At 43.0% G+C, this 24,553-nt stretch overlaps 1 protein-coding gene across 3 annotated transcripts in view; it reads left to right on the top strand.

The window, feature by feature from the left end:
- Positions 1-3,520: 3,520 nt before the first annotated feature.
- Positions 3,521-24,553, top strand: part of tnikb (TRAF2 and NCK interacting kinase b) — an 84,442-nt gene continuing 63,409 nt past the window's right edge. For all 3 annotated transcript variants that reach the window (XM_075452805.1, XM_075452804.1, XM_075452803.1), the window contains exons 1-2: positions 3,521-4,028; positions 10,959-11,024. In XM_075452805.1, the coding sequence (XP_075308920.1) occupies positions 3,921-4,028; positions 10,959-11,024 (174 nt within the window). In that variant the 5' untranslated portion in view covers positions 3,521-3,920. The remainder of the gene's footprint in view (positions 4,029-10,958; positions 11,025-24,553) is intronic.

The following is a 24,553-nucleotide window of genomic DNA, read 5'->3' as shown; positions in this document are numbered from 1 at the left end:
GTTTTTAAGCCCAGGAAGATCTGATCTCTGATCTCTAATATGATCCTTAGTCACCTTTCCTCTATGTTAGCTCTTTGCTAGTTCCACTTCTTTTTGTTTCCGCTTTTGAATGGTTAACGAGTTTGCTCGTACAACTGTGCTTATCTTTGTACAGCTAGATATACTTTGTTTGTCTACAAATGGGAAAGAACTCAATAAACATATAAAAAAATTATAACTTTACCACAAAAGACAAAAAAAAGGGAATTAAACCACTAATAAGACCCAAAATGAAAAAAAACATAAAATAAACAACTAAAAGAGATAAAAGACTGACACAAATTCACAGTACAGAGACCCAACAAAGCAGAAATTACTTCAAAGGAATGAAAAACCTAAAGAGACACAAAAAAAAACAACAGCAAGAAGAACATATGAAAACCGCCTTAAAAATGTTAAGCTCCATAAAAGAATTACTCCAAACATGTGCCACGGTTACATTTCAAATGCCAATTTCTAATCTGCTTCAACGTGATGACGAATACGTTCAACGTCCATGCACGTTCTCACTGAATGACAATGTGGCGACATGTTGAAGCGATCAGTTTCAGGAGCTAAAGGACACGGTGAAGATTAAGAGCTTGTTAAGAGCTGCAGGCTTTATTACACATGGTTTGTGGCTCCCACTACGTGACCTGGACGCTACACAAAAACCAACAGACACATCACCACCTCACAGTTCATGTGCGATATTACATTTTGGAGACATGCACAAGTGAACCTTTTGCCTGTTTTCTGGTGAAACTGGATTAAAGTGAGAAAATCCCAGCTGCCGCTCCTCTGCTCTATGCTCTGGGGCAAGTTTTCCCACAATGCACCGTAACTATTTGTGGGATCAAACCTGTCGAACAGGTTTTAGTAGTTTAAAACTCCAAAAAACGGTCAAAGTTATGATCACTGTGAATTAACTGTAACAGTGCTGATGTTTCAAAACATCACCAGCTGCCAAAACATGAACTTTTTTTAAACAAAAAAGTAACACGAAGTTAAGAATTTGGGATGTTGCAAGTAAAGTTTATAAAATACAGAGTCAGTATTCAACCTTATGTAATTAGGTTGACAAAGAAAAGTGTTACTCTTCAGATGATATATCACTGCTCCAACTTCTAATTTTGGGTAGATCTTTTCTGTAAAACAGAAATCAGCCTTATGACAAGGTGAAACATGCTACACCAATGCTTACACAACTGGTTTGCTGTAACAACTGTTGGTTTGTCTGCAGGTTTTTTTGTCTCTGATAACATCTTTGGAGCAGATTAAAGGTGTGTCCCTGCAGGTCGCTGCTGAGAATCTGTCAGCAAAACAGTGACAGCGGGGATTTTCTGCTCCAGAACATCCTGGAAGTTTTACCTGCAGACTGGATGGTTGTAGTGGGCTTACTGAAACCACAGTCACCCTCTGCACTCTGTGTTTGCCAACCAGAGAAGCCTGTTCAGCTACAGGTTCCGCGCCATCCCCTGCAGGACAGACAGGCTACGGAGGTCCTTTGTCCCCAGGGCAATCCAGCTGTTCAACACCACACAGAAAGAGACTGCCATAGGTGACTGGACCCCCCCCCCCCCAATAATCAGGAACAATTTCTTTGCACCAGGACTCTTTTTACTGCTTTTCACTTGGACAATAGATACATACTGTGTATGTGTATGTGTATGTGTGAGATCTGCCTTTTTGCTGAATGTATGGAAGAGCTATATGGCTGATATGTGTGTAATATATGGAAGAGTTATATGACTGTTATATGTGCAATGTTGTGTATAGTGCCTTGTGTATTTTGTATTGATATATGTTTGCTACTAGACACCTTAATTTCCTTCGGGATTAATAAATGTTACTCTACTCTACTCTACCTATTTGGACAGAATAAAAATCATCAGGAAAATTGTTTAAATAATCTGGTCCTTGACAGGTCTTAAAATTAGGAAAATCAACCTCAGATGAACAACACACAACATATTACACTGTGACAAAAAAGCTTGTAGAACCACCTTTAGCTGCAGTAAGTTGAAGTAATGGTTTTCTGTGTGACGTTATCAGTCTCTCACATGGTTGTGGAGGAATTTTGCCCACTCTTCTTTCCAGCTTCGCTTCAGTTCATTGAGGTTTGCAGCATCGGTTTATGCACAGCTCTCTTAAGGTCCCACCACAGCATTTCAGTCAGGTTGAGGTCTGGACTTTGACTGGACCATTGCAACATCTTGATTCTTTTCTTTTTCAGACATTCTGTTGTAGAAAGTTGTTTCAGCCAAGCTTTAGCTGTCGGACAGATGGCCTCACATTTGACTCTAGAATACTTTGGTATCCAGAGGAGTTCATGGTGGACTCAATGGCTGCAAGGTGCCCAGGTCCTGTGGCTGCAGAACAAGCCCAGATCATCAGCCCTCCACCACCGTGCTTGACAGCTGGTATGAGGTGTTTGTGCTGATATGCTGTGTTTGGTTTACTCCAAACGTGCTGCTGTGCATTATGACCAAACAGCTCCACTTTGGTCTGGTCTGTCCAAAGGACATTGTTCCAGAAGTCTTGTGGTTTGTTCAGATGAAACTTTGCAAACCTAAGGTGTGCTGCCATGTTCTTTTTAGAGAGAAGAGGCTTTCTCCTGCAGCCCTTCCAAACAAGCCATACTTGTTCAGTCTTTTTCTAATTGTGCTGTCATGAACTTTAACATTTAACATGCTAACTGAGGCCTGCAGAGTCTGAGATGTAGCTCTTGGGTTTTTGACCTTGGGGTGAACTTGCTGGGACGTCCAGTCTTGAATGTTTTCCACTGGTGAATAATATATATTTTTTAATTTACATAATTGTATGATCTAGTAATGACCACATTTAAAAAAAAAATTATATCCTGATATGTAAAATCTTATGATTTTGGGTGTACTTTTGTATTCACACGTGGGATTATTGGCATGTGGAGTTGTGAGTCCAGTTTTCAGCAGAGAGCCACACTTTTGCTGTTTTTGTTTTAGAGTAAGACCAAAACACAACCTGAGAAGCAACAGATGGAATATTTTTCATCCAGATGTTTACAAGAGTCTCACAGGACTCCAAATTCCCTCAGCACCACCTTAACTCTTCTTAATTGTTGCATTTATGGTTCACTCAGGTGCTTTTCTTTCACTTTGAATGGACACTGAAAGGGACCTAACCAAGCAAAAGGCACAAATATCTTCCGTTTAGCATTCCTTTGATGTTACATTAAGATATAAATGAGGCTTGGAAATGTCCCATGAGGGTTATATAAAAGTCATTTGGGTACTTGCAACAAAAAGGACAAGGCGGTTGCTCCTCTCCTGTGCGTGTGCTTGCCCTTTGCTGTCAGTGAATGCTTCGTGGCATTTGCTGTCAGTTTTGGCCGAAATAAGCCGCCATATCACAGTGGACAGCTGTGTGAATTTGCTTCCTTTCAAGTAGAGGTGTGTATATGTGTGCGATATTGTGGGCGTCTCCTTCTGTCGCGCAGCCTCCTCACAGGCCACTCCCGGGAAGCGCGCTGCTGTTCCGCCACACAGACTTGACCGAGCGTGTTCGCCCTCAGTGCGCTACGGCTGCTGTGCGCTTCTGTCCGCTCCTCTCTCTGTCTGCGCGTCACCCTCATTACTCTCTCCTTGTCTTCAGTTCAGGGGTCGAGGTGGAGGTATGTAGCTGTAGATTCAACGCTCCGACCAGCATGTAGCACCTGGAGCTCCGCGCACATCTCCTCCCTGCTGCGCTCCTCCTTCTCCTCCGTCTTCTGTCCCTCCTGGAGCCATTCCTCCTTTCCGGAAAAGCATCGCCCGCACAAGGATTATACGGAATTTGCTTTGTGGGGTGGGTGGGGGGGGGTTGGTTCAGGCCTATTTTAGAGGAGTGTTTGTTCACCCCCGCCGCTCTGCACCTCTCGGTCGATGGTCGTTGAGGAAGCTTCCATCTTGAGTCCCGTATCTACCGAGAGAACCATGGCGAGCGACTCCCCTGCGCGGAGTCTGGACGAGATAGACCTGTCTGCACTACGGGTAAATGTCTCCCTACGCGTGTATGTGTGTCTGTATGAGATGTCTCTTTCTGTGTGCGCGCGTGCGTGTGGAACACCTGTCCACCCCACTTTCTCTCCTCCCTTCTCCTCTCCATCCTCACCCTCCTCTCTAATTACCGCGGTGGATGCATCTCCCTGCACCTTCCTCCGCTTTACTGCCGCCCGAGCTGGGGTGTGCGTGCGCGTGCATGAATCACACACTGTGTGTGTATGGGGGAAGTAATCCTCGTGCGTAGCGGTCAGTGATTGAGGAAATCAGACATATCTGACTGGGATCATGTGGCCTCTCACAGATGCTCTTGCTGTTAGGTTGCTGATGTTCCTTTTCTTAATAATTGGGACGTGATGTAATGAGGCCCTGAGCTGCTGCACGCGTGCAACCACACTCCAGCACGTGCGTCAGACGGCATAATAGAAGTCGCTCTGTCTGTGCGATGTGGGGCAGATGTTAAGCTGCCTGCTCTCTGACAGTTTCACAGCACTCACACAAACACTCACGGACAGAAAGCTTCCAGCGAGCGCACGCACACACTCAAACAAAAGCATGCACGCGCGCTCTATATCTCCCCATTACCCTCTCAAACACACACACACTCATACTCACAAAACACACCGGGAATAATAGCGATGATAACCGCAACAGGAGCGAGTTCCGCCATTTCGTGATGTTGTGGCGACAGCAGCATCACATCGCAGCGGCCGTTTGCGCGCGCGTGCAGACGTCGGCAGGAGGTGTAGATGAGAGACAGTGCAGGAATGTGTGTTTTTGCTTCTCTCTGTGTGTGATTATACTTTCACACTGCATTAACTTTCCTATTTTAGGTAACCAGATCTTACATGATTCACACCATTTCCCCATGAGCAGTTGAACATGCAATTTGCTGCATGTCTGTGCGCGCGCGTGTGTCTCTTCCCCGCAGCTTATGCAACTCAGTTGTACCTGCAAAGCAGCGATCAAGTCTGGGCATGATCGACCGGGTGGGACTGCCTGTCTCAGTGTGACTACTTGTAATACACACTTAAAAAGATAGAAAAAACGTGAGAGAAGACTGGACAAGACATTGCTGTAAAGATGCCGTCTCCCTCTGTGGCATTATGAACAGAAATTAGGTCACCCAGGACAGAGCAGAGAGGAGGGAAACATTTCAGTGTGATGCAAAGCATGTCGCAACCACACACTTCCTGTTTCTGTGAGCAACATGTCCCAAATGATCTCTTAAGATCCAGGCTACTGTGCAAAAGTGTTGATCCACCCCTCATTTCTTTTCCAATTTTAGGAAAACAGGGAATGGCTGCAGTGATTTATTGAAAATGTGCAAACATAAATGTAAATACATGTAAATAAGGCAAAAAGAGAGTTTGGACAATTCTAAGGAGCTTTAAAGTGGATATCTTGTATGTGCTCCTTTTATTCTCCAACACAGCCTGAACCCTCTTAGACGAGCTTTCTGTCATTTCTTTAAGTAGTCTTCAGGAATAGTTCTCCAGGCTTCTTGAAGGACATCCCAAAGCTCTTCTTTGGATGTCGCCGGCTGCCTTTTGTTCCGTTCTCTGTCAACATGATCCCACACTGCTTCCATAATGTTGAGGTCCGGGCTCTGGGGAGGATTCATTCCACCATTAGACCTGTTGCTACTGATTTTCAGTCCACTTCTTGTGTCCTTTGGCACAGCTCAGCCTTTTCTCCCTGTTTCCCTTCCTTAAGAATGGCTTCTTGACTGCCACCCTTCCATGGAGACCATTTCTGATGAGGCTTGGGCCAACAGCAGATGGATCAGCTGAAGGTCCAGATGCATCTCTCAGCTCCTGTGTCAGGTCTTTGCTGGAGTTTTTCCTCTTTCTTAAGGACATCACTTTCAGATCCTGTTCATCTGCTGTAGATAGTTCTTTAGGCCTGACACTTCTTCTTTTGTCCTCCACTTGTCCAGTTTCCTCAAATGTTTTAAGGACACACTACACACCATGCTGAGATATGCCAAGTTTTCAGCTAATAGCTCTTTGGGAATCACCTTGTTGCTGCAGAAATACTATTTTCTGTCTGTCAAACTGTGTTATCTTTGGTGTTTTTCATAGATGAGACTAAAGAAATGGGAACAAATGACGTGCCTTTGTGACAGGCTGCTGGTAACAAAGTGCTTAAAGAACTAGATCAATACGTACAGAACTGTTTGACTTGTCTTCTTATCCTCCTTTTCTCACTGTATGTCATATCCCAGCTGGAGTCTTCATCAACAAGATGGTTAAATGTGTCACAGTCTGAGGTTGAAGTCCTCTGCTACAGGGAGCAGTATTAATAGCTGTTTGAGTGTCACATAAGGACATAACCTGTTATGTCACATCCTGGGTGATTCATTCAGGAGTAAAAGGAGTGTTTTAAAGTAGAATACACTTTTATGAACAGTCTCGGTCTTTACTTGTATCTCTCACATCTTGCTGACCTGTTGAATGTGGTAACATCAATTTTCTTTCAGGTTGAGTGAAAAGGCTCTATGTGGACGAAGTTGTGCACGTGAGTTCACACCAGTGTGAGGCACACAAGCTGGGGCAGACTCACGCTCAGCAGTGTGTGCACAAGCTGTGATTGACAGGTAGGATTCCTCCACCCTAACTTGATTGGTTAAAAACAGCCGGGAGCGCTCGGTTTTTGTAAGCATGATTACAGGCTTCAGAGGGAGCTACAGATTTCGTTATTTTTTCCTAAACAGCCTATTTAAAATTCTACTTCCAGAATCCCATGACAGTTCAAGCTAATATGACTAAAAAAAAGTTGCCGACCGCAGCTTTAAAGGGACACTGTGTAATATATTAAGTAATTTATTAGCTCAAATCAACATATTCATTCATAAATTAGTCCTCATTGGTGTAAAATTATCTCTGTCAACAATCTCACTTATCCTCCTGAGCAAAGAATCACTTGTCTGTATCTACATAGAGCGGGTAAGCTCTATGGAGGCTGCCATGTCCTTCTGGTCTATGAAAAACGATGAAGTGCATGAAGAGAGGGACATAAAGCACTTCGAAATCGCGTTTTCCCCAACGCCAGGCCTGCAAGCAGAAATGACGTCATTTTGACGTCACGTTTGCACGCAGGTATAAACAGAGCCAGTCTACGCCATTAGACATTCTCTGGTATAAACCAGCCTGAACGGCCAGCACTTTTGTTCGCAATGGAAGACCATAGTTATGCCACGCCACAAGAGAAGGGATCCTCGTTGCCGAAAAAGAGAATCTTGACACATACCGCCTGCCGTAGTTCAACAAGTTGCAATGCACATTTGAAAACGCGAGGCGCTAGAGAGCAAATTCATTCGACTTTGCAAAATAAAATTGCACCACTAGATGGGGGAAGAAATTACACAGTGTACCTGTAAGTTCCTCATTTAAACCAAAACAAACATTTTACTAGAATTTTTAACAGTTTTATCATGTGAACTAACCCAGTTATTTGGATATTAAGACATTCACGTTCAAAATCACTGAACTTGCTTGTTTCATGCAAAAAATGTATGTATGGCTTAAAGCTGCGGTCGGCAACTTTTTTTTAGTCATATTAGCTTGAACTGTCATGGGATTCTGGAAGTAGAATATTAAATAGGCTGTTTAGGAAAAATAACGAATTCTGTAGCTCCCTCTGAAGCCTGTAATCATGCTCGCAAAAACCGAGCGCTCCCGGCTGTTTTTAACCAATCAAGTTAGGGTGGAGGAATCCTACCTGTCAATCACAGCTTGTGCACACGCTGCTGAGCGTGAGTCTGCCCCAGCTTGTGTGCGCTCACACTGGTGTGAACTCACGTGCACAACCTCGTCCACAGAGGGGGAGGGGTTTGGGGGGCGATTCGGAGCTTGTTAGAGGTTGGGGGAGGGACCTGAAAGTTGTATCAGTTCGAACTTTCCGACTTTAGACTCGCAATTTTAAAAACCTGCCGACTGCAGCTTCAAGGTTGAATCCTTTTTGTCTTTTCTATCGTTGCTGTGGTTGTCTTAATAATCTGTCATTGATCAGCTGATGTTATTCGTGAGCCACTAAGTAAGATGAGAAAACCAAGATGAATAAAAGCAAATATTATGACAGTGTTGCCTGTGTTCATGACCACAATTTTGCAATACAAGATGTATAGAATATAAATTGAGATCAGTGGATCATGAATGCTGTATAATGGGGAAGGGATAAGATGAGATACAGTTCAGATTCTGAGACAAAAATACAGCACCACAATTCATATTTACAAAGAAGTGTTCCTATTATGTTTAGTGAGACAGAAATGGAATATGTTGTTGAAAATATTGGTTTAAAACTGGACTCACACACCCTTAAATTCTTACTTTTGGATACAAATTCGTCAGTGGGGAAATACTCCCCACATAGAAGCTAGGAAGTTGCAGACAAGCCGTTGTTATATTTAGCTCTCTTCATTTGCCTTCCACTTTTCCTCTCGCTTCTCTTTTTTTGGCTTGTTGTCTGACAGTCGGTTAGAGCTTTAACAGGTGAAGGGGTGTGTGTGTGTGTGTGTGTGTGTGTGTGTGCGCGTATGCATGTGCATTAGGCTCAGTCCTTCAGGATTAGATTTGTCTTTGTTTGACCTTGAGTGAAAAGGAACGTTGGTTTTTAAGATAATCCCTTTCAGGAGGCTGCACTGGAATAGTCCCAACTGGCCCACTGTACGCTAGCCCATGCACACACAAACACGTTAATACCAAACACACACAGGTGAGCTTAAAGATTTGCATCTGTGTTTTGGGAGGTTTATCGATTTTAATCAGCCTGCTTGGGTTTTCTGCTCAAAAACAGACTTTACATTTGGATGATGGCCTCTAAACGACAACATATTCACTTAAGCAGGTTGTCACATAAGAGTTCTTGGCGTCAAGTTTGAACACACCGCATAACCCTTTAGCACAGGGATGTCCATAGTCGGTCCTCGAGGGCCGCTGTCCTGCAGATTTTAGATGTTTCCCACCTGACACACACCTAATTCAGATGAAATGGATGAAAGATTGTTAAGTTCTGCAGCAGCCTGCTAATGTTGCATTGATCTGAAAAACCTGCAGGCCTGTGGCCCTCGAAGACAAACTTTGGACGTCCCTGCTTTACCATAATATTTCACCATGTCAAGCAGGGATCACTTAGCCTGACTACGTCATACTCACGATTCTAGTCAGAATGTGAGTCTGATACCGCTCAATAGTTTTGAGTATGGGGCGTGTTTCAACCGAACCAGGAGAAAAAATGCCTCTTCGCTCAATTGGATAGACCTACAACCAATCAGAGCAATGTAGTATGTGAAGTAGATTAAGCAACACACACTTGTTGTAGGAAAGACGGCAAAAACATCTTTTCTATTGATAAAAGCCTTTATTGCGTTCCTCTGTTCGTCTTTCAAAATGAATGCAATGTGGAGATCCTGTAGAACAGACTCGATGGCAGAATCTACACACCCTAGCTCTCCAGCGGCAGCCATGTTCAGCTCTTTAGTGACGTAGTCGATAATGTCCCTGTTGATCATCTGTCCATCATCGTATAAAGCCCGCCCTGGCAATCTGATTGAGTCGACCGATTCTTGGTCGGGCATAATGATTTCCCAACTGAGCAGAGCCAGACCGAACTTCCCGACCAAAACTTTTATGGGCGGGGCTAAGTTCGGCTGGCACCCAGGCTAGGGATCACTAGCATTATTGGGTAAAGATGTATGAGAACTGACAAAGTTTGTAGTTATAGATTTGGGGAAAGCTTGACTCTGAGCTACAGTTTTTTTTGGGACTTTTATCGTTGTGTTTTTATTTGAACTTTTTGTTTCCACTTTTTATTTGGTTAGTTTTTGGCACTATGTTGGATGGACTGCATTCAAACTCTTTCACAGCTTTTTATTGTATATTATACACTTAAAGCATTTTAACAGAAAGATCCTTGGGGGAAACCCTACTTGCTCAACCATAGCCATGGTTCCTTTTTGGAAAATGTTGTGGTTTGTGTTAGAATGAATTAAAGCAATACTATGTAACATTTCTACCTTAAAATAACAGCTTGAAAAAATTTGTGTGGCTAGAATGAGTTTTAATATTACGATTGGCCTTTCTCCTATGCCCTTCGGGGGTCTGAGTTGGAAAAACTGCGCTATGTAACTTTGCTGGAGCGGCCCGGTGGCGGCCCGGGAGCTGAGCGGAAGTACTTCGACTTGCTTTCTGGCACACCTACCGCAAAAACAAATAGACCCCTCTCACGCTCCCAGGTACATTTGATTACTCTTACCTTCTCGGTCGACATAGCTTGCACCTTCTAACTCCTCGCCAGTTCGTCAACAAACGTGAAAAGTGAAAGTGAAAGGGTGTTGTATTTACGACAGTGTAACCGTAGATTACCTCCAAGCCTGTAGGGGGAGCTCCAGAGTGGGCTTTTTGAGAAGTTACATTGTATCGCTTTAATTGACAATGCAACATCAGAGGCCACACTTACCCCTCGTGCCTCAAGCTTCTCCATTCTTTTGATTCATGATGACGAGTCCCACAAAACTGGTGTCACCAGCAGAGAGCATCTTGTTCTGGTGTTACACCTTCTTGTTTTACTTGTTCAGACTGTTGAGGTCTATCAGACGACCCTGCATGTTTAAAGAAATTAGCATTTATATCTTCCATGAACTCCTTGCGTCTGTAAGTGGCAAGCTGGAAGTAAGAACAGGTTGCAAAGGTTACTAATTGAACTGTGGCGACGTAGGGAGGTTTTTTACAATTCCATAGGAATGCAGTTCCCACTCAACCCTTTAATGTTTGTGTGTGAAGGTCAAATTTTCTATAAAATTCCTCCATCCATTTTGTGTCCAGTTAAGGCAGGGTTATCGTCTCATGAATAGAATTTGTTCTTCTTTCTCCTGCCCATCTTCTCCTCCTCATTCAACTCTTCCTCCCTTTCTTGCAGGACCCAGCTGGTATCTTTGAGCTGGTCGAGCTGGTTGGAAATGGAACATATGGGCAGGTCTACAAGGTAAGACCACCTACATAAAGAATACTGGGAAATTAAATCTGGATGTTGCAGTTTAATAAAAATGGGAAGAAAATCTCAGAAAGTCATGTGGAAGTAACTTAATTCCTTAACACCTTATTTTATAGAATTCAAAGTGACAAAGTCCACAGAAGAGGGAAGTCAGGATGGATGAAGGAAAAAATTTAATTTAAAGAGGATTCAATTTAGTGTTTTCACATCATGAAATATATATATTTGTTCAATAAGTAGATATTATATTAAAAAAATGCATCTTGTAGCCTAATTTAAAGGCTTGTTGGACCTGCAAAACATAACAGTTAATGTTATATGCTGCAAATTGTTAGAAAAAACATTTAGTTTCTTATGGTTATTCATTCCTTGTTTGTATTTGTGCACCAAGAGATGTAATTTAGGATAAAGAATTACGAGAAAATAGTTCAAAGGTTCTTGGCACTCCTTATGTTTGTAAAAGCACATGACAGACTTGGGCAGATTGACACCTGAAAAATCCATACAATGAATAATATCTCTTTAAATATTAGGGCATCAATATTGGCATATTTAAGCAGAGTTTGTCAGGTAATTCAAAGAAAAGAAACAGAAGAACTGTCTAGTGTAATTAATATTTTGTAACAATCTGATCCATTCAATCAAGATGTTAAATTTCTTCATTAATATTTCTTAAATCCAAATCAACATTGACGAATCCCAGCTCAGTCACTGTATTTTTCATTATTTAATAGTTTAAATTTTGCTCAGACAACATTGCCAAGGTCTTTAAAAAGTACATTCTCTGATAAATGAAAACATGTTAGTCAGACTGAAATTGTACAAATTTAAACTACTTAAAGCCGGACTAACACACCCAGATAATACTGTCGGGGTTTTCAGTATTTCAGTCATTTATCTGCATCATTCCCCAGAAATGTATTAAAAATAGCTGTGAAGTTTGGAACTATGATTTAATGACTTCAGCTTGAAAGTGAGTAGAATTTCTGCTGCTATGTTTTAAACGGCATAACCCCATTCTGCAAATACAACAAACTTTCCACTTTAAACTGAAACACCTTGAGGTTAAAGTAGAGCTTTGCAATTTGAGCGAATGCACCACATGTGTGGGTTTGCAGCTCTTTTTGTCATCTTTAAATAAACACATGTGTGGAATCACGACTCTATGTGCTAAAGTTTTCAAAGCAAAGTTAATCTTTTTGTGGTTTTGTATTCATTTGATCTAGTGAAGCTTGTTTTTAAAGTGCTGATGAGCAAGTGCACTAAAGAAGTTAACGTGACATAACTTAAGTCTGTTGTCCTGTGTGTGGTACTTTTTGGTAGGACTTGTAGCAGATAGCAAGAGTCAAACTAACAGCAACTAACAAGGGGCCCACAAAATTTAAGTGTTCGTGATTAAAAAGGTACCATTAGGATTAATTAGTATGAGCTTCTCCATAGCTTAAGTAATTAACACAGAGTTACATCATTCCTGGAAGCTCCAAAACATGACGGCTGCTTACCAGGAAATTCTAACAAACCTATAAGAGGATTAAACTGAACAAGAAAATATTCCTTGAAAATATAGGAAAACATCCTAAAAAGGGTCAGGTATGGAAGCAAATATACTTAGTTTATGTCCAGTTTTGTGACATTTATGGAAGTTAAGCAGCATATCCATTCATTTAGTGTTTTCTTATAGCTTTTAGATGTTTTTGCCACGACTGGGCTGCTGCCTTCCTTCCTATCTCCCAATTTAAGTAATTTTTTACATTTTGGTAGGATATCTGAATGATGCTGGAGCTTTAAAGCAGGAAACACTCAGATATTGGGTTATATATATATAACCTGGTACCACATATATAACATGTACCACAGAATCTGCTCTCTAGGTTTGGTATCCCACTAAGTGTGACCTTTTCATCACCTTTGTTTCTGTTCGCCTCACATTTAAAAGCTCACACAGGAGGTTCGACCAATGAGGAGGCAGCTTTAGATTTTACTGGATCTGATTAAGCAGTGAATCATCCTTCACAAAGTGGAGTTTATTCAATCTGTAATATTGATCCAAGCTCACAGAGGCTGAATATCTCTTTTCATCTCCCTGAACTGGGATCTTTCATAGCACTGTAAGAATTAGCAGGTTAAAACAGATTCTCAAAGATGCTTTTAAACCAGAAGCAGTTCAGGACCAAGCTTCATTTAAAACATTGTGATGCTGATAATCACAGGAAGTAGAGATGAATCATTTTCACACATGTATCTATACCTGGACACTGAAGGTATGTGGATGAGGGCTATGAAGTGCAGACAGTTTAAAAAACACTCCTCTGCCCTCATTCATGTCCCATCTTCATCAAATTCCTGGCAGCCGATAGTTTTATTCAGAATCAACAACAAACACTCAACGTAGACAGAAGTATTTGTTTTAGCTCAGAAAGTAAAGTCGCTGTTCAGTAAAAGCAGGTCTGGGGATGGTGAATAACTGCAGGAGGTGCACGTCAGAGGTTCTGATGCCTCAGCCTTTTGTTTACCGAGGCTGAAAATGGGTCCTTTGTTATATTACTTCCTGAGAATTTGAATATTTGATGGCACTTGATAGTACAACCTGCAATTTACAGGGTGATCTCATTGTTTGAGTAAAGAACAAAGTACCTCAATATTGTTACAGAGGAAGAAAAACAAGACTAAGGGGAACAAATGGGCATTTTAGAGGACATAATAATATCCTATTTGAGGAATTATGGTACATACAGTGTAAATACATGTTGATTTGAATGAAGGAACAAGCCATCCACCTACCACCCACATACTTCACATTACTTTGTAATGTAAGCTGCATGTTGTGATGTCAGTGTGTAGTAGGCAGGAGCTTAAATACACCCACACTCTAAGGAAGCATCTTTTATCACGTCTTTTGCTGCTTTTGAAATAAAGACAAGTGATTAAATTTGTTTAAATGAATTAAAAGGGTGGGCCTACTAGTTATTCATCTAATTTCTGAATATAAAAGCACATCAAGTCTTTTTTCCTGCCATGAAAACTACAAAATGTGTGAATATCAAACACATTTTTGAATGTCTCCCATTGGGGGATGAATAAAGTGTTTTTCTATTCTATTCTATTTGTTATTGTCTTAGTATGTCAATGCATTCCAAGTCTCCACTTCCTAGTTGTGTATACTGATACATGATTCACTTGCCGTGATTAAACTTTGTGTAGCACCAACTCGTATCTCTGAATCCCCACATTTACCCTCAGTTGGCTTTTTATATTTTGTTACACTTCATTTTACTTCTTTATAATTTAGATACTTTTCTCCTGTAGTAAAATTGAAGAAAGGCAGACTGGAAGAATAAACTATTGATGATAACATTCTTCTGGATTACCCCTTAAAAATCAAGGTTTTACATAGCAGGACAACAACATTCATTTGAAAAAGAAGAAGAATTCAACAACCACAAAGCCAAAATACAACATAGTTGTCAATCTTCCCAGGAGTGGACGTCCCAGCAAGTTCACCATGTCAAAAACCCAAGAGCTACATCTCAGACTCTACAGGCCTCAGTTAGCGTGTTAAATGTTAAAGTTCATGACAGCACAATTAGAAAAAGACTGAACAAGTATGGCTTGTTTGGAAGGGTTGCAGGAGAAAGCCTCTTCTCTCTAAAGGTTTTGTTCAATAAATAATGACACTGTGTTGTTGTTCATCTGAGGTAAGATTATGTCCTGATACATAAAACCTCAGAAAAGAAAGAGGGTGCACTTTCTTCAAGTGGCTAAATGAGTAAAATGAGTTGTAGACACACTTGCACCACAAACACTGATAGGAAGGCTGGGAAAAATGTAAATACTTCTACTTCTAATACTAACTTTATACAGCTGTGCTGCTGTGGAAAGGCTACAACATTAAATAAAAGTATTGTAATGATGTAACTCATACTTGTAGGTCAATCAAGTGTAGGTCTTTAATGTTTAATAAGGAAGCAATAAATGAATATTTAAATTATTTTATCACCCACTGATAATGAGGTTTGAGGGCTTTAATCCTCTTCTCCACCAGTGGGAGAATTAAGTCCAGTTTTCAGGTACTTGTCTTGTGTTTCTATGCTACTTTATAACTCTACTATATCACGTTTAAGAGGAGGATATTGTACTTTATGCAGCACTTCATTTACCCGTAAACATTACTGTAAAATCTTACAAACAAAACACAATTAAATTACTGAGCAGTGTGTAAAAGTACTGGTTATGAGTTTATTAGTCTACAGCTGTCTTTACAATGGTTTTCTAAATTTTCTGATTCCAGTTTGTCAGATTAAAAAATTTGGAGCCTTTTTATTGAAACTCGTCACCCTGATAACCTCTAAAAATGGAAAACTGGTCTTTCAGTCATGTGTGTATCTTTTCATAAATAATACTGAGACAAAAAAATGAAACAAATGAATCTGAAAATAATATTTAAAAACCAGAATTCACCCAGACCTCAGTGTCCTGGGTCAAAGTATTTGACAAAGTATTTATGACTGATTTGGCTCCAACCTCAAATACCTCCTTTTAAGCCTTTTTCTCCGCAAAGAAAAATAAACAGTCATTTGACATGGATACACATACTATCCTAAAACTTGCCCTCCATACAGGACAATATGGAAACGGTTGGTCCACATGACCAAAACGCAGCAGTGTCACAACAGAAAATTCAAAGCTGACGTCACACATCCACTACACATGGCTTAATATGTTAAACGCGTCGCTGAATCTTTCTAATTATAATTTCTTTACTTTCACGAATTAGCCAAAGAAATTGGGTTTGGATTTTCAGGTGTATCAGATTTCTTCATAATACCGCCTTGTTAATTAGCAGATCTTAACTTCAGCTGTGCGATTCAATTACTCACGCTAGGGTCCATTTCCTCTCCTCTCTTTTCTTTCTCCATCTCTTCTATTTTCCACGAGATTTAGACTTATCCACACAAAACAAAATATAACCAGGCAACTATGGTCTTTAACTGAGGTAATGGGAGAGCATTCCTCATGAGATTGCGTTAATATCCCAGTATAGAGCATGGTGGGATGTATCTTCACACACTATAAAGATGCAGAAATTGTCAAAGGGTAACAGTTCTCATTTGCCTGTTCTGTTTCATAGGGTGGCGTTTAGGCGACGTGATGCCAACTTGTGACCATTAATTAACATGAAAGCCTAACCAACCACTACTGACAGCAGCGTAGACAGCTATAGAGTTTTTGGACAGTATTTGGACTCAAACCCGGTTCTTTTGCGTGACAGTCTGTTGTTAACACCACCGTCCACCACCTCCTATCTACTTAGAAGCATTTTTTTTTTTAAACATGTTGTACAATATTACATTGATGACAGAGCTAAACAAAGCAGTCATTTTACAGTTATTTAGCATTTGTTGCATTTTCATGTGACGCTAAATGCAGGCGTGTTGTGACGTTAAATGGAAGATGTGGGGAGATAAAAATTTTCTAGCACATAAAGTAGTCATTTGTTGTGAAACAGCTGTGACCAACAAAGCTTTTGCATATTCTTGTGTGAGACTGCTTTGCATATACCTACTGTACTTCTGTGTTTTCACTGTGTGATATAAATACATTTACTGAAGTAAAGAACCTGAGTAGAAACCTCTACTTATTACTCCATTGCTTCCTGTTGTCTAATTTGGACCATCACGGCTGTTTAAAAATCTCGATCCAGTCCTCATTTCTTTATGTTTTGCTTCCAAGGAGCCAGACTTTCTTGTAATCTTTTAATCTGGTTTAGAGTAATGTTTTTTTGTTTGTTTATTAAGCAACTTGACACTGACCTATGAATCATTCAAGTATAAGAAAAGGCTCTTATCTCAAGGGGTGAATCGGTTAAACATGATTCATTTTACTGCTGTCTTGTATCTGCACACTGCTCTGCACACTAACTTGGGGATGAAGGCATCGATGTTGCATTCTTTTTCAGTCTTGCTCAGTTCACACAACAGTTGACCTGAAAACTTACCCAGTTTGTGTGAATAGTTCTAACATTGTTAATGTCCTCTTGGAGAGACTGATGGAAAATGTGCACTGTTATTTAATGTGTCGTGTCTCACTGCCCTCTGTGAAGTCCCCATCAGTTTGGACTTTACGAGCACTTTGAAAAACTTTTGGCTTCAGACACCTTGTTCAAAACAATTCAAAGTCCCGCATCTGTTTGATTACTTACTATTCATGTGAAAACAGGTATATTTGAGGTATTTAGTCCAACACGTTCTATGGAAAGAAAGGAATCTGCTTTGACACAGAATTCACAAAATGTCTTTTTACAAAAATTCCTTGGAATACTGGCATCTCAGTTTCTGGAATTATGCGTCAGCTGTGTCTGCAGATACAGAGATGTGACACATACTAAAGAACTAACATTTGTCTTGGTTGCTGCAGAAACTAGAGGGTGATTCATACAGCAAAATAACTGTTTAACTCACAAGCTGTGTGATTTGGCGTCATTCATCATTCTTCACCTGTACAGACATGCGAGCGCATGCAAGGTAAAATCTGCGACTCATCTAAAAAAAAGGAACACATTTGAGCAAATTCCAGCCATGATTTCTGCAGAAACTGTCAGTTTGGGTGGGTGTGAAAGGACACGGATGCGGATATTCAAAAAAAGCAAACTTGATTTTCAAAAAGCAAATTTTCAAAAAACACAAAGTTCAAACAAAAAGCACAGCTGAGCCGGATTCAAAAAAACTAAACTGTGGGATAATTACTTAACAAAAACAAAACACTTGACATAGCAAGGCGAATAAACACTTAACTTGATCTTGATCTTGATCGTGGCGTGGCGTGGCGTGGCGTGGCGTGGCGTGGCGTGGCGTGGCGTGGCGTGGCGTGGCGTGGCGTGGCGTGGCGTGGCGTGGCGTGGCGTGGCGTGGCGTGGAGGATGTTGACGGGTAAGGATCTCACAAAACAATGAGGGAACCTGGAAACTAAATACTGTGGAGGGTGATTAGGGATAGAGTGCAGCTGATGGGGAAAACACAGGTGAGGGAAGTGAGGCTGATGGCATGGCAAGGCAGAACTAAAATGACAACCTGGACCTAAAACAAAGACATGATAAAAACTAAGAACCAAACACAAACTAAAGACATGGCAAGAAGTCACAGACATGACAGAAACATGGAGCTGATTCATACTGAAAGGATGCGAATTTGTTGCTTTGACCCATTCAGATCCAACAACAGTCATTGCTTATGTGTTTTGGAAATGATGCGATGCTTCGTCACATCAGAACTGAAAGATAAAACACGAATGTCTCCAGCTCTTAAAGTGATAGATAAAATTTGGTCACCAACATAAAACTGCACTGAAGTCCCCCATAAAAAGATGCTAAATATTTCACCTGTAAAAGAAAGCAAATTTTACCTACAGTTCCTGGAAATCATGGGATCCCAGTTCTTTGGAATTAAGCAGGTGTGTTTAAGTCAAAGCATTTTCATAAATATTAATCCGGAGTAATCTGATGTTCCAGCAGACACTTTATAAGTCCAATGCACCAACTCCAGGCCTTAAAATAACAAGTTTCGGATAAAGAATTATAACGTGTCTCTGCAATTGCAGTATTTCTATATTTAGTTAAATCTCTGCACCCACCTCTGAAAAGCCACATTTGATGGTTTGCATCTATATGCAGACAAAAGCTCACCCTGGTTGCACGAACTAGCCGTTTCCTGTCCGCTTGTTGTATTAGAGATCAGGGATGGATACTCTGCTTGTGTTTGTATATGTGTGATTTCTTTCTGTCTTCATGTGTTGAGGCTTGTGTTTAGGTTAGGAATGTGAGGCAGGTCTGAACGCAGGACCTGAGGTGTGTTTTAACGCCTCAGGCTGCCTCAAAAGAGTATCCTTACCCTTTTCTATCTGCAGATCTTCTTCTTCCTCCTCACCTGCCTCCTCCCTCTGTTCTCATTCAGTCTCTATCTTTATCGTTCCACCTGTGCATATGTGGATTCGGGTACTGTTTTAAAGCCTCTGTCGTAATCTCTCACACACAAACACACACACAGGGAGCTCTGTGTCACCTTTGGGAGATTGTCTGGCTGGCGGTCAGCATCAGGGGAAAAGAGATAGCAAAACAAAAAGCCTCTATGAGATGATATCGCTTTCCATCATGTGCCCTGCTCTATCTGCCTCTCCTTTTATTGCTTCATCGTGGAGCCTCGCTGCCATTTGTCCTGGAATCACAGCAGCTCTTCACACACTTAACCTGTTGTCCAAGAATCAGAAGCGTGTGGGCAGAAGTCTTGATCCACCCTACATTTCTTTGTATATCACCAGGAAATATGTGCATGCACAATACAGTATATAAGACAAAAACAGAGTTTGTACAATTCTAAGGAGGTTGAAAGTCAATATTTGGTCTGAGCTCCTTCATTCTTCAACACAGTCTGAACCCTCTAAGACAAGCTTTCTTTCAAAGCTCTTCTTTGGATGTTGGCTGCCTTTTTTTCCATTCTCTGTCAAGATGATCCTACACCGCTTCAATAATGTTGACATAATTTGGCATACCTGAGCCTTTTTTTTCCTGTTTTTTTAATCCCTAAAAGTTCATCTTTGCAGTTTGTCCGCTGTGCTTAATGATGTCTTTTTTCTTAAACATCACTTGTTGGATTGCTGTGTTTTGTAGATGCTCCAACCTGTTGTTCCTTCTACACAGTGTGGTTCATTTTTTTGGTGCAAAAACATGGATTTATATAGAAGAACTAGATACTGGACTTATTTAAATAAAAATCATTCAATTTAAACCGGAGCCAGAAAAGTTTCTTGCTTGTGATATTACTTTAGCGTTGTACAGCTCACAAGGCCTTTATACCTCACCCAGGGAGTCTTCCATGTGCTTTTAAAATACGTTTAAACTTCAATCAAAGTGGCCTTTTTCTTATTTCATTGACAGTTTAAAACCCATGATTTAAGCTTTCACATTTAGATCATGTTTCTTCTTTTATATATGCTACAATGCTGCTCAGCTAACCCAGTAGTCTAATGGCAGCCACATTCATCATTTGAATGTTGCAGTGTCTGTTCATAGTTTTTCATCTTTTCTGTGCTTTGCAGGCATTAAAGCAAGTTCAACAGGAAATATGTTCATCAACACTATAGAAATCAAGATAAAAAAAATCAAAGAAAAAGCATCAATAGTCCCAAAAAGTTAGAAATGCACATCACTCCAGTTTTATTCGAGTAGGGTACAAGCCCTGTACCTTGAAAGAACAATTCTGCATCACGAGTGACAAAAAAAACAGAATCAAGAGAGAACATACAACCTCCAGACAGAAACTCACCTCGACGCATGGCTTGGGCTCCGGAACCAGCCTCCTCGAGAGGGGTTGGACTCTCTTCCACTCTGGAGTTGCCCGCGGTGAGAGGCGTAGAGCAGGTGTGGGCATACTTATTGCCCCCCGGCTGTGCGCCTGTACATTGGGGTTTACCCCGGTAGACGAGAGGGTAGCCTCCCTCCGCCTTAGGGTGGGGGGACGGGTCCTGACTGTTGTTTGTGCTTATGCACCGAACGGCAGTTCAGAGTACCCACCCTTTTTGGAGTCCCTGGAGGAGGCACTGGAGAGTGCTCCTCCGGGAGACTCCCTCGTCCTGCTGGGGGACTTCAATGCTCACGTGGGCAATGACAGTGAGACCTGGAGGGGCGTGATTGGGAGGAACGGCCCCCCCGATCTGAATCAGAGTGGTGTTTTGTTGTTGGACTTCTGTGCTCGTCACGGACTGTCCATAACGAACACCATGTTCAGGCATAAGGGTGTCCATATGTGCACTTGGCACCAGGACACCCTAGGCCGCAGCTCGATGATCGACTTTGTAGTCGTATCGTCGGACTTGCGGCCGTATGTCCTGGACACTCGGGTGAAGAGAGGGGCGGAGCTGTCAACTGATCACCACCTGGTGGTGAGTTGGCTCCGCTGGTGGGGGAGGAAGCCGGTCAGACCTGGCAGGCCCAAACGTATTGTGAGGGTCTGTTGGGAACGGCTGGTGGAATCCCCTGTAAGGAGGAGTTTCAACTCCCACCTCCGGCAGAGCTTCAACCATGTCCCGGGGGAGGTGGGGGACATTGAGCCCGAATGGGCCATGTTCCGTGCCTCCATTGTTGAGGCGGCCGACCGGAGCTGTGGCCGTAAGGTGGTCGGTGCCTGTCGTGGCGGCAATTCCCGAACCCGCCAGTGGTGAGGGAGGCCGTCAAGCTGAAGAAAGAGTCCTATCGGGCCTTTTTGGCCAATGGGACTCTGGAAGCAGCTGATGGGTATCGACAGGCCAAGGGGAACGCAGCCTCGGTGGTTGCTGAGGCAAAAACTCGGGCTTGGGAGGAGTTCGGGGAGGCCATGGAGAACGACTTCCGGACGGCCTCGAGGAGATTCTGGTCCACCATCCGGCGGCTCAGAGGGGGGAAGCGATGCATCGTCAACACCGTGTATGGTGAGGGCGGGGCTCTGCTGACTTCAACTAGTGAGTTGAGTCGTGAGTCGGTGGGGGGAATACTTTGAGGGCCTCCTCAATCCTACCGACACGCCTTCCGATGAGGAAGCAGAGTTGGGGAGCTCGGACGTGGGGCCTCCCATTTCTGGGGCTGAGGTTGCCGAGGTGGTCAAAAAACTCCTCGGTGGCAAGGCCCCGGGAGTGGATGAGGTCCGTCCTGAGTTCCTCAAAGCTCTGGATGTTGTAGGGCTGTCTTGGTTGACACGCCTCTGCAGCATCGCGGGGACATCGGGGGCAGTGCCTCTGGACTGGCAGATCGGGGTGGTGGTCCCCCTCTTTAAAAAGGGGGACCGGAGGGTGTGTTCTAACTATAGGGGGATCACACTCCTCAGCCTTCCTGGTAAGGTCTTTTCGGGGGTACTGGAGAGGAGGATCCGCCGGATAGTCAAATCTCGGATTCAGGAGGTGCAGTGTGGTTTTTGTCCTGGCCGTGGCACAGTGGACCAGCTCTATACCCTCCGCAGGATCCTGGAGGGAGCATGGGAGTTCGCCCAACCGGTCTACATGTGTTTTGTGGACTTGGAGAAGGCGTTCGACCGTGTCCCTCGGGGACTCTTGTGGGGGGTGCTCTGGGAGTATGGAGTGCCGGACTCCTTGATATGGGCTGTCCGGTCTCTGTATGACCGGTGTCAGAGTTTGGTCCGCATTGCCGGCAGTAAGTCGGACATGTTTCCTGTGAGGGTTGGACTCCGTCAGGGCTGCCCTTTGTCACCGATTCTGTTCATAATTTTTATGGACAGAATTTCTAGGCGCAGCCAGGGCGTTGAGGGGGTCCGGTTTGGCGAACTCAGAATCGGGTCTCTGCTTTTTGCGGACGATGTGGTTCTGTTGGCGTCGTCAGGCCGTGACCTCCAGCTATCACTGGAGCGGTTCACAGCCGAGTGTGAAGCGGCTGGGATGACCATCAGCACCTCCAAGTCTGAAACCATGGTCTTCGGCCGGAAAAGGGTGGAATGCTCTCTCCGGGTCGGGAATGAGATCCTTCCCCAAGTGGAAGAGTTCAAGTATCTCGGGGTTTTGTTCACGAGTGAGGGACGAATGGAACAGGAGATTGACAGACGGATCGGTGCGGCGTCTGCAGTGATGCGGGCTCTGCACCGGCCCGTTGTGGTGAAGAAGGAGCTGAGCCAGAAGGCAAAGCTCTCGATTTACCGGTCAATCTATGTTCCTACCCTCACCTATGGTCACGAGCTGTGGGTAGTGACCGAAAGAACGAGATCGCGAATACAAGCGGCCGAAATGAGTTTCCTCCGCAGGGTGTCTGGGCTCTCCCTTAGAGATAGGGTGAGAAGCTCGGTCATCCGGGAGGGGCTCGGAGTAGAACCGCTGCTCCTCTGCATCGAGAGGAGTCAGATGAGGTGGCTCGGGCATCTGGTGAGAATGCCTCCTGGACGCCTCCCCGGTGAGGTGTTCCGGGCCCGTCCCACTGGGAGGAGGCCCCGGGGAAGACCCAGGACACGTTGGAGAGACTATGTTTCTCGGCTGGCCTGGGAACGCCTCGGGGTCCCCCACGAAGAGCTGGAGGAAGTGGCCGGGGACAGGGACGTCTGGGTCTCTTTGCTTAAGCTGCTGCCCCCGCGACCCGACCCCCGGATCAGCGGAAGATAATGGATGGATGGATAGATGGATGGACCACAGCTTTTACCACTTCTGTACCTCAGAGGTTACTTTTACACACGAATTGTGAGAATCATCCCAATCAGTACATTTCTGATTGATCTGTTACATCACTCAACAAAATATTTGGTGGTGACAAATTGTTATGTCGAGCAGTGAACTGCACATCTTTACAGCTCTGTACATATTCTCTGTTGTCACCAGCTTCTTCTGTTGCTTCCTGTTAAATGCTGAGACAGAAACTGTGGAGCAGGTTCAGAACACCAAGGCCTGCGGGAGAAATTGAACTTCCGTTATTCTGTCAGACTTTGACAAATTCAGTGTATTTTTTTCCCAAGTGTACTAAATGAAGATATTGAAAGTGGTTTTGCCAGATCTGAGGGAAACTCACACAATTGAAATTCACTCTGCAGAGCACCCATTATTGAGTTTTTCACATTTAAGAGCAGCAGTAAGGGCTTGATAGTCATAACCAAAGGCTTTGTGTTTCTTGTAAACTTGACGTCTCAGGGAAGTTTTGGGAGAATTTCTCTCAACTATCAAACAATGGCAGCGCTAAAAGGTAGCGAGGAAGGAATAGGAAACAAAGACACAAAAACAAAAGCACAAAACAAAGAGAGATGTGAGAAAAGGAAGAAGACTTTCTGAACTCGGAGGTGATTTCGGCCTGTCACATACATTCAGTGTCTGATGCAACGCTGAGTAACCAAGACGTGTGTGTGCGTATGAATCTGAGCAGCTCACATGTGCATGTGACCCAGTGTGTGAAATATCACGGCCTCTAATGCACACTCATGCACAGAAACACACACTGCCATCGCTTTGCCTGCTCCAGCCACCCTATTCGTTGCCCTCACTGCCAGGCTTGTTGCTAGGTTACTGAGAGGAAATGGTGTGTGTGTGTGTTTGTGCGGTGAGGTGAATGAATTTCCACTTTCTCGCTTTAACAGCTACTGTGATACTGACTTGAGAGTTTGCAGGAGGAGACTGAGTGTTGGATTTTAGCTCATCTTCGGGCTCAAAGTGAATAGTTTCAACTGAAGTTCCTTCAATGTGTTAACTCATTGGCTGCCAGCCATTTTCAGTTCAGAGCCACCCATACTGCCAAGTGTTTTTCAGTATTTTGACTGATTTTCCAAGACCCACAGAAAAGTGTGTCTTATGACTATGTACACACCGAAATTACAAAATTAGAGAAAGAGTTTAAAACCTGGTTAAAAGTAGAGTGGATGCAAAACTACACGTTTCAATTTACATTAGTGCTCCATGGGGGCTTTACATTCAAGCAAAACACGTAAACATATGCCAGGTGGACCAATCACAGCTGTTATCAGCATGTTCTCACACCCAGCTCCACATATAAGTCCTGTTTACACTGGTTAAAAAAA

This window comes from Odontesthes bonariensis, chromosome 20, assembly GCF_027942865.1.
Source record: "Odontesthes bonariensis isolate fOdoBon6 chromosome 20, fOdoBon6.hap1, whole genome shotgun sequence".
NCBI classification, from domain to species: domain Eukaryota; kingdom Metazoa; phylum Chordata; class Actinopteri; order Atheriniformes; family Atherinopsidae; genus Odontesthes; species Odontesthes bonariensis.
The sequence above is the reverse complement of the archived record's forward strand: the minus strand, read 5'-3'. Positions and strand labels throughout refer to the sequence as shown.